The sequence below is a fragment of the Clupea harengus genome, chromosome 7 (assembly GCF_900700415.2).
Source record: "Clupea harengus chromosome 7, Ch_v2.0.2, whole genome shotgun sequence".
Taxonomy (NCBI): Eukaryota; Metazoa; Chordata; class Actinopteri; order Clupeiformes; family Clupeidae; genus Clupea; species Clupea harengus.
Window position 1 is genome coordinate 5,258,194 of NC_045158.1, and position 11,013 is coordinate 5,269,206.

Below are 11,013 nucleotides of genomic sequence, written 5' to 3' on the forward strand. Positions count from 1 at the left end.
TCATTTTGAGTTTAAGTAGGCAACATAGTCTATCTTTTTTAATTTGTATTTTATTTCATGCATTTGTTGTTTGTTGTTTGGAATCCAGCTCTGTGCCAGCCATCCCCAGAGAGACCATTTTTGAATTCACAAGAAATCCTGTGTTATTATTTCAACCAAACCTATGATGTTCGGTTGCAAAGGTGACATTTCCGCTGAGGCAGGGTCTACTCGGAGGCTCTGAAGTGGGTTGTTGTTGCTTTGGGCTGATGGTGCAACACTCAACACACACTCTCTGCCTCACTTTGGGGGATTAGGACTCCTGGCCGGGCTTTGTGTAATCTTTCACAAGTTACGTAAGTCTGGGCTATTAGTCAGCAAAAAAAAAAAAAAAGAGGAAAAAAGTTTTTAAAAAATCAGCAAAACATACAAATGATTACATGACTTGAGTACTAATATGCCGAGAAGCCCCATGCTGGCAGGAGAGGTGAGAGAGAGGGAGAGAGGGAGAAGATGGTCAGAGAGTGCTCAGTTCACTGGACCATGCAAGTCAGATGTGAAAGGAGACATTTTTCAAACAAATCAAAATAACATTAACAGCATTATTACTGGAACAAAATGCCATTTGTAATAAATGCGATTAATACAGCTCAAAGCTTGGAGGGTTTTCAGTGTGTTGAAATGCACACAGCGAATCATGCCGACACTAGGATGATTCTGACACTGAAGCTATGCCAACTGTTTCATTAGTTTCGTTATATAATAATAATAATACCAAAAAATGCCTAAGTGGTCAGTGTGTTATTTCATCTAATGCTGATTAGAGTACAGTATGTCAGGGCTGTGTTTGGAAATTATTAGTGTTAAGTGATTAGGTAACAGAGCTACTCAGTTGTCAGAAGTTGATAATATGTGACATATAGATGTGTAGATGTTGAGTAAGTCATCATGGTTAAAATGTACAGTCTCGCACCACCACAAAAAAAATAAATAAAAAATAATCAATCTCATGCTTTACACAGCCCCAGCTCGGTGAGGTTGCCAGATCAATGCGGAGATGCCCCCTCCCAGGAAAGCCGGGTGATGTTAATGCTATTGGCATTGGGAACTGATGCGTGCCGCCGCCTGTTTGTGTTTCGCAGGCCCCGGTGCTCCAGGTTGCACTTGCGAGGCTTGGCCGTTGGCTGTTGGCCGCTGACTGACGTCCGCGCTGCCTTAAGGTCAAGCCAATGCCACGATGGCAAACTGAGCTCAGATGGAGTGGTGAAGCTGGAGACAAACATACCACACAGCACCGCCGGCTCACAGAGCACAGGTGGCACTCGGGCACAATAAAGGGTTACGACCCACTGGAAGTATGCGGAGGTATGTTCATGTCTAAACAGTGACTGTGTGTCCGCATCTTATAAATCTATGTGTGTGTGTGTGCATATCTGTTTTTTGGGAGACGGGGTTTCTCTTTCTCTTGCTATGTGCGTGTTTGGGTGTGTGTGTGTGTGTGTGTGTGTGTGTGTGTGTGTGTGTGTGTTGTGTGAGTGTACCTGTGTATGTGTGAGAGAGAACAGATTCTGAATGTGATCTGCGTGTGACAGTGAGAAAACCAATACCAGCCCTAAAGCAGCACTGGACAAGGAAACAGAGAGGAGCCTGGAAACGGATGTAGCTATAATGTTACCAGATGAAACAATCCATCTCACATACGGTTCCAAACACCCGTCCATTAAAATCTGTGCACACACATCAATGCCACTCAAACACAAATATGACAGCTTTCACGCACAACCACGTATTTGAACTCACCGAAACAACAAACTGGAATTGCGAACACACATCACACACAAACAAGAACACTCACCACATTAGTTATTCAACAGATAGTACAACACATGCTCACACATGATACCTTCTCCTCCTAAAGTAGTCATGAATGATAACACATAAACCAAACACTTATTCAGAACAGAGAGTGGAGTGTTGTGATTAGTACTGCCTCTTTTGACACCCATAACCCCTGCTGTCCCAGTGGCTCTCTGTGGTAGTATTATGTTAGTGACCTTCGGGCAGGAGCCCAACTGAGAGCAATGGATTGTTGCATAAAAAAGAGATAGCCCCGGAGCAAGTCTAGCGCTAAGTGAATCATAACAAGCAAAATGTCATGAAGGCGAAAGGCTCGCGAAATGCGTGTCAGTGTGTGGAACTAGTCTAAAAGGGAAAGCTATACTGTGGTCTGTGTATTTTAGGGGAAACGTTTGGTTTAAGACACATCTATCAAAATTACGGTACACAGACTAACACACCCGCGCGCATGTTTTAAACTAGTGCTCGGATTTACTTAGTTATTACATATTTATTAAAACCTTAGACCAGGACCCAGGGTGTTCAATCAAATTATTCGTATAGGCCAACTCAATTTTACTGAGAAAAAATAACAATTCCAAATAGGCCAACATTTTCTTGCGAAGGGATATGGCGGATTTCGACTATTCTGAATTTAAATAACTACGTTTTTAATTTGACAAGGTATTTTAAGGCTAATAAGCTTTGAGAAAATTGCTAAAATGATTATTTAGATAATATATAAGTTAAGAATTAGTTATTTTTGTTAGCATATATACACATTTACCAACATCTTTAAGCAAGGCCTATAGTTCTTAAAAACAGAAAATATACAGCGGCCTTGATGCCGATAGACCAATGCAATCCTTAACCTAGCCGACTATTTTTTTAAATGCCATTGTAACTAAACTGTTAAACCTTTCATTTTCAATAGCCTATTTAGAAAATCCCATGGCTCACAAATTAACTACTTGGTCTATGCAAATAAATTGATATAAAACTGAACGAAAAAAAAAATGTATCCTCCTGTTGTTACAAAGCACTTTGACAAATTGGATCGACCACCTTTTTCAGGTATCATTAACAATCACAATTTTGACATGTTTGGGTAGCCTACTTTTATTATTATTAGCTTATCTCGTTGTAAAACACTGTCTCTTGAAAACAGCTCATATTCGATGATACCCTGAATACTCATCTAAAAGTCCTATTTTCAGTTAATTTGTTTACTAACGACAGTGGATTTTCGTTTGATAATCAATAGCAAGCATTTTTTAAATGTACGCAGCCTAATGGCGTTCACTGTATTCATTTTAATGGACTTTACACTGCAGACTGCAGATTTTACAAATCAAAAATGATTTCTGAAGCTTATATTACATTTACAACATCTTCAGATCCAGTATACCGGAATAAACATTAGACTAGACGTTAGACGTCTGTGAGGCCAAGTGGTGAGTAATTCATGTGGCCAGACTTACTGAATTGAGGGAAACTCAAGTTCTGTCAGGGTCTCCGAGTTGATGTAATGGTTTCTGACAACCGCCTTTTGGCTGCACTGAGGGTTATACCCACAGATGCTTTGGGGGGCCATTTGTAGGTATGGTTGCTCCTCAACGTCCCAAAACTCAATTTTAAACATTAAATGAATCATGGGTGAATGAGAAACAGCAATATCTCTCAAAGTTGTCTTACTTTCCCTTTTTCCTTCGTTTTTTTTCAATTAAAAAGGGACAGAACAGGGTAGCAAAATTACAAACATAGCATACAAACTGAACCTAATCATACGAATAAGCTATATATTAATGCAGTCCGAGGGACATCAATGCACACATTATTTAAGCCTAAGCAGTCTACACCAGAAGTCATAATCGTACCCTTTTGACAGAAAGCTATAATGGCAATTGGTCAAGAAAAAAAAAGAAAACAACAAACCATTACATACGCTGACGAATATGAAAAGCTGAAAAGCTGTTAGCCTATAATAATCAATACGCAAGCACACAGAAGTATACTGCATACACATATATGGTCATTACGCAATACATTTATTTACAGTGGACATACAAGTGGCAGGTTGACGATGAAACCTTTAGGCTATTCTGGGCTACAAACCCTTGCTGGTATGTATACAAACCGAAAGATGAAACGGTGATTATGGCGACCACCTTTTTAGATTCTGAAATTATTGCAATTGACATTTATATGACTGAAATAAAGAAAATATATTGTAATATTGGATTATTGCTAAATAGTTGATAATATAGACAAGGTAGCAACCTGACGCAAGGCATGGATAGAATGGTTGCTTCCAATAGGCCGAATAGCCGCTTTGAATAGCCTCCCTCTACGACTGTTACAATACATCCCCTTTAAAGAGGACGATTATTATAACTCTATAATAAATCACGTACGTGTGATGGGAAGCATATTTTTTCAACTTGGAGAAATGAGGTAGCGACCCTGCTGCTCTGCGATTGAACCCGGGTTATTGAGGTTGCACTTCGGCGCTTCCAGCACGGAGCGGCGCCTGACTGATAGAAATGGGTCAGTAGAACGCATGACACGCAGGAACACACTGGACTCCAACATTTCGCCCTGAGCAAGGTCTGTCCCTAAAATCAATCTGTGTCATAACTACAAATACAGTGCGGTGCCTAAAAAGCAAAAGCACGTCGGTACAATATTTACGCATTTTAAACGCACGTTAATCACTCTAACCAATGTGCTCCCCCGCAGATAAATAAGGGTAAAGCAGTTGCTGTTTTCAAGTGGGATAACCATGTGACATAAAATATACAGAGTAACACACCAAGGACATATATCACATCAACGGGCATGTTCACTTTAAATTGCATAAGGTTTGTCTGAGACACCAACGACAGACATAATAACCGTGAGTTTAGCTACTAATGCGGAGATGGTACAGACTATTTGCACCGAACAAGTTGTTGCAAATGTGAGGCTAGATATGCATACTAAACCAGTTTGTTTTTGCTTTCAAAATTTGTTTGCTGTTATTCATGTGAAGAGTTGAAATGACTGTTACAGCCATGCGCCTCAGTTGTCGGAAACGGGCTGGTGTAAGGTGCAGTCGAGAGGGCATATTTGAACGGACCCCGATGGGCATCTCTTTCAGTTATTCAGTATTTAAATCAGCTGTCAGAAACAGTTGTATTCCTACCTCGCATGATAGTGGTGCCGACGCGTTCCCGAACGCAGCAGTCATGAAGAAACAAACATAAAGAATTGTAAAAACAAGATCCTCGGCAAAAAAGTTTAGATGGGACGGCCGTTAAAGAGCTTGATGTCTGTGCAAAAGCATTCCAGAGCGTGTAGGCAGCTTTGAAAATAACATACAACAGCTTGCGGGTCTGAGCGATGGTCGGACGGTTGAGTTGTGCAGTTAGAAGAGCGAGCATGCGGGTTTTCACATGACATCTGCGTCTGCATACTCAACGGAGGTTTTCACTGTTTCCGCCAGCGGAGGGGAGAGTGCACAGGGAGGCTTACGGAAGCTCGGATTGGACTACGGCTTTCTGCTCCGCCCATATTCTCGCGTCTTCAGTCATCACATTGTAGCCTACGCTGTGCACAGACGCGCGCTGCAGTCTGCATATCCTTGACACGAATATGAATTTCATTTTTAACGAGACTGGAACTGAATTGTGCATTTAAAAGGGAAATTCACAGAAATTCGCAGACCCCACATTCAAATCTAGGCTCTCCATTGAATGCTGAACGGAATATCAAACCACGACTATTAACAGTTATTAAATAGAACAAACGATAAACCGTTAATAAAGTAAACATGTTTACTTTTACTGTCACATTACGACAACTTAGTTAGACATTTGGTGTTTAATGTACAGGCCTATGAGGTGTGCAAAATACACTGTCAAATAAATGTTACCAGTGGGTTGATAATCATGTTCAACATACCAGTTTTCGCCCTACAAGATATTTCTTTAGTGCCTCTAGCCCCACACACGTAGTCTAACTCCACACACGTTTTATGAATGCCTAAATTCCTCTTGCTATTCAGTAAAATCCTTGTAAGTTACATCATGATTTACAGGATTACAAATAATTAATCAGTTGAATTATGCATGTGGCAAGCCATGTTCTTAAAAAGTGCAAAGTAATGCACATTGGCTAGATGATGAAGAGTGACAGCTAGGTGTGGGTTCAATGACACTTTCATTTCTGCTTTGTTTGGAACCTGTGGAGATTTCACTAAAAATGAACACACAGCATGCGACCATGTTCGTGTTTCTGAAATGTGTCCTTACTAGAAATAATATTGCCATATATAATCTGAATGATCTCATAATCAATTCTTGATGTCGACAAGCTTCTGTAAACCAATATCAAGTATCATGGGTAACATCAGAGATATTCAATTCTGAAGTTTCCCAGTGAGCCTAGTTCTTTACCAAGACTAACCTAAGCAGAGCTCAGAAACAGGGATTGGTCCACGTAGGTGTCAGTCAAAACTAAGAATGTGAATGATGGGCTGTCTGGAACACAGAGATGAAGGGGAGGGACAATGATGTTTCTTTTCAAGTCTGCAGCCTGTGCTATGCTCAATTAGCATGTGTTGCATACTTAAGCTTTAAAAAACATTTACCTCTTCTCCTCAGTTATTTATGTTAAAACTCCTTAGTCTATTTCATCGGAAATATGATGGAATAGATCTTGTGAATTTTTCACCTTATTAAATGTATTTCAGGTCTGGATGTTGGGATGTCCCTATTGGGTGTATTACATATTTACTACCTGTTATAACATATTAGTTACATAGGATATGCCGATACTGATCCCCTTTACAATTTCACTGATCATAACAGCAGCAGAACAGCAATTACTACTTAAAATAAGTCAGTCACATTATAAGCCATTACTACTACAACCATAGAGAGGGTGGGGTGGAACATTGACCCTTGACCCCACCCTCAGCTCTGGATGAGAATGCCGAGCTTCAGACTCTCATTTTGAGGCGGCACTACAACTACAAGCTCTGATTTTGATGTCTCTCCAATTTCATGGAGAAAAGGGTAAGAGTGTTTTGTTGGGAGCATATCCTTCATTGTGAGTAGACCATATAGAATACTATAGCCTGAGCTACTACGAGAGGTTATGCCATGTACCTATGTTTCAGTATAAAAGAATGTATTGTACTTTGACTTGATCTTGAAATAAATGAGCTATTCTATGTCAATAATCGTTGAGGTTTGGCAACAGTAACACCTTCAGTAAACAATATACCAATAGACTCCAGGGTACATCTAGAATCGTCTACATTGCTGTATTTTTTCCTAAAGACAGAAAAAGCTCAACAAAAGTGCATATCTAGTGTAACTGAACAAATTAACAAATCCACCTGACCAGAGTTTGAGTTTGTGCTTAGCTTAGATGACAGTCTGAGATGGTACCATGATATAACAGTCAGAGAGGGATGGTGTCATAGTATACAATATTATCAAAACAATATTATCAAAATCCAGCATTACAAAAGCATATTATCACAATATGTGAACATCTATTCTGAAAATCAGGAGAAAGTAGGTTGCCATTCATGTACAAGATGGTGGGTAGTCTGGAATCAAGACTGCAAACATGTTGGGTTTACAAGTTGGACAGATGTAAAACTGACACATAATTTAAGGCAGCCAAACAGACATAATATAGAGCCCTTTAGTAGTCAGCCATCATGACCCAGACGGTCCCAGACTTAACCCTAGGGAATGCCTGCTTCCTAACATTGCATATACATAGCACTGTGTTTTTTCCACCTAGGCACTGATTAAGTAGACACAGATTACGCTGGTTTAGAGTGATAATTTCTCTATACTGCCTAATTGTCCAGAAATTGTATCTACTGATTTGTAGGATTTACGTGGTGAAACTGCAAATACAATATTGACTGAATGGTTATTATTTATCCATCTATTTGTTGATAAAATCAAGTGTTACTTTCCCCGTCACCTTTGGATGGGGGGATGTGAGGCAAGAGTCGTGGACTCAAAAGGCTCAGAGGGGGACAAATTGCCCCAAGCACATTGCCAGTGACCTACATTTTACCTCTTTTTTCATTTTCCATTTTTCCTGTATGAACAGCCTCATAATTGTGATGTAATGACCAAAGCAAGCATGACAAAGGCCCAGACTGGTCAAATTGAGATTGGGGAAGCACCATCCTGGAGAGAATATTCTGGGGAATACAATAACGCTTTTTTTGTGTGTGTTTTGACAAAAGGGTGGTATTTTGCCTTGACATACACTCTGCCCTGTGTCCCCTCGTGAGAATATTAAACACAGGCCATGTTGACTTTCTGGACTGTTATTGAGGGCTATTGCAACCAAATGGATCACATCGTTTTAACCGATGTATGTTTGTGTGCATGTATGTATTCAATTATTTATGGGAATATGTAGTTGTAGTCTTTTACTCTAGGATGAACACATAATTCGTAAGACTTGGTCATGAGAGAGTTATGACAAGAGGGCAACGAATGGGTCTGGAGATCTCTCCGACCATATGGCGTCTTAAAGTTACTCATGCAGAAACATGCGGCGGGGGGCAGAACTCTGAGACAGAACCCACCACTGAACACCGCCATTCAGCATCCCTCTTCCGCTCATCTCCTTCCCTACCCCCCTCTCACTGCCCCGCTCCCTCCATACGACCTTTCAATTCTCTCACTAGACTTGCTGTTTATCTCTCCCTCTCCCTCTCTCGCTTTTTTGTCTTGTCCTCTCTTTTCTGATGTGTCCCTCTCATTCTTTTTCCAAATTCTCTCTTGGTGTCTGTGTGCGCGCCCCCCCAATCGCATTTCTTATCATGATGTACAGGTAGAAGCAGAGGGCTCTTGGGTCCTCTTATGTATGAGCAGAAGGGAGGGGGGGTTTAGAGTGTACACAGTAGAGGATTGGTCAGGTTGAGCTGGAAGAATTAAATGTCACAATGGAGGTCATCATGTTTGAGTAGGAATGGGAGATAGTGAGAGAATTACACTCTAAAGATAGTAAGGAAGATAGATGGAAAAGGGAGGGGGAGGGAGAGAGAAGGAAAGAAAGAAAGAGATAGATGCTCAGGGAGAATAAAAAGAGAAAATTAGCAGATAGTTCGTCTCTTCTTTTTAAGGTTAGTGCATATTTATACAACTCTCCTGCCCTTGAGTCGACCATCAGGAAGTTAACTTAAATATAATTAGACTAAGTTTCTTATTGAAAATAAAAATTAGGCCAGATTGTCTCGGAGGGATCCCCTTTTACTCTCAAATGACACGTGCCGTGATATTATCTGGTGCTAACAAGCAGGTGTTTGTTTGTGTGAATCCATTGCTAGCATTCAGGGAAGGTGCTGTGTTGTCTGACAGTTTGTTGTTTGTGTTTCATTAGACTCTCTGTTTTTCAGAGCGCATACATTCAGTCATGGCACACATATCTGTTTGCCATGTAAGATGTCAACATGGTGCAATATAATGTATACGATGCATCCCAACAACATACAGTATTTGTGTGCAGGAACAGAGGAAGAGGATGTCTTTGAATAGGTGTTAAAGCCCTCAGAGTTTTCACTTCAGAAAAGAGAGAAGAAAGGGAGGGAGAGAGGGAGGGAGGGAAGGAGGGAGGAAAATACACTTGAGAAATTTACAGAGAGATACCACAAGTGACAGAGGCAATTTTCTGGGAAAAAATTACTTCATCATAATTTCAATCCCAAAAAGAATTGGAAGGAAAGCCCTGAAGGAGCACTGGCGTGTCACCTTGAAATGTAGCAGCCGAGAACTTATAGCCTATCCCTACTCAGCCATATAGAGATCTCACTGTTTGCAAATACAGCCTGTTCTGTAACTTGTGAAGGCCAAGAGAGCACATGTTGAAGCACCAGAAGCACACCCAGTGCAGTCGTAATGCGTAGATTTGTCTCGCCGGTTATAAAGGTTATAAATCTTCAAAACGCAGAAGGATAAACTACACCTTGCATCTTAGGATGGTTTTTATCATAGTCCCTGACTTAATGCTGGAAATACCTTACTCTCACCGGGTATCTTTCTCTCGCTCAGTCTCTGTTTCTTATTCTGTATGTCACACAGAATGAACTCGATCTGATATACTGATTGAATAGAATCCTCTGGTGTCAGTACACTTCCTGCAGGCCTGCTAATGGTACCTTCCTTACCCAATCCAATTAAACTAATTAACTGCTCGTAATTAAACAAGGTAAATTCTAATCTGTAATTTCTCATAATTATTTGTAAATGATACAGAGCTATAAAGCCTTAACTGATGTTAATGGAACTGCGGATAAAAACATATTAGGAAATATTTCTGGGCCTACAGGAAAATACATTCAACTACATTTGCAAACAGTTGCACCAGGCCTTGTTGCAGGCGACCTAGTGACTAACAGTGTCTGTAACTAAGGAAACCAGTCAACAAAGCAAGACTTAAATATCCTTTACATTGTCCCTGTATTTTTTTTTGTGGCCAGTTTCTACCGCATACGTAACACGTTCAGTATTATTCAAGAAACTTCTCAATTTCTGCTTTAACGCTTCATGCCTTGTTAGTGCGTGGATCGACCCCGAGGAGACTTCCTTAGTTGCCTGCCAAGAGTGCTCACAGGGTGTGCTCTCACTCAGATTCCTGGCAGGGGACAATTTAACAAATAAGTCACAGTCTGCAACATCTGTATTAAAACAGCAACCAATCTCTTCATCAGAAAGCTTAATAAGGGCAGTCACTCTGACAAAAAAAGGGAAAAAGGAACTATATCATTCACAACAGCATGCCAATCAGTTGATTTTAATTGGATTTCTGCATTATCCATGTTTTTTATGAAGCTATTAAGATATTAAATCTACTATTACTTTTGGTGTGTAATTTCTTCTTGTGGGATATTAAAATATGCTTGGATGGCCTGGGGCAGAAATCTCAGAATAATTTTTGCCGCTGATGTAGTTTGCAAGGCTTAATAAATGTTGATGTTGAATCCATATGAAACGGTGCTCTTGGCCCGGCTGTGCTTTCATGTTGTGGCGCTGCCATTAGGCACACTGGGCGGTGGCTCAGCATGGTGTATTTGCCAGCCAGCCAGGGCAGGAGCTCTGCTTTCGCCTGAACTTGCACTTCGAGTGCTGCTGAACGCGATCTTCTGCTTCCTCTGCAGTATACAGACTGAATAAGAGA

The 11,013-nt window shown here is 40.6% G+C and overlaps 1 protein-coding gene across 1 annotated transcript in view; it reads right to left on the reverse strand.

Annotated features, from left to right (window-relative positions):
- Positions 1–5,288, reverse strand: part of rorb (RAR-related orphan receptor B) — a 29,505-nt gene extending 24,217 nt beyond the window's left edge. The window contains exon 1 of the mRNA XM_031570251.2: positions 5,000–5,288. Coding sequence (XP_031426111.1) covers positions 5,000–5,237 — 238 coding nt within the window. The 5' untranslated portion in view covers positions 5,238–5,288. The remainder of the gene's footprint in view (positions 1–4,999) is intronic.
- Between the last annotated feature and the right edge of the window lie 5,725 nt (positions 5,289–11,013).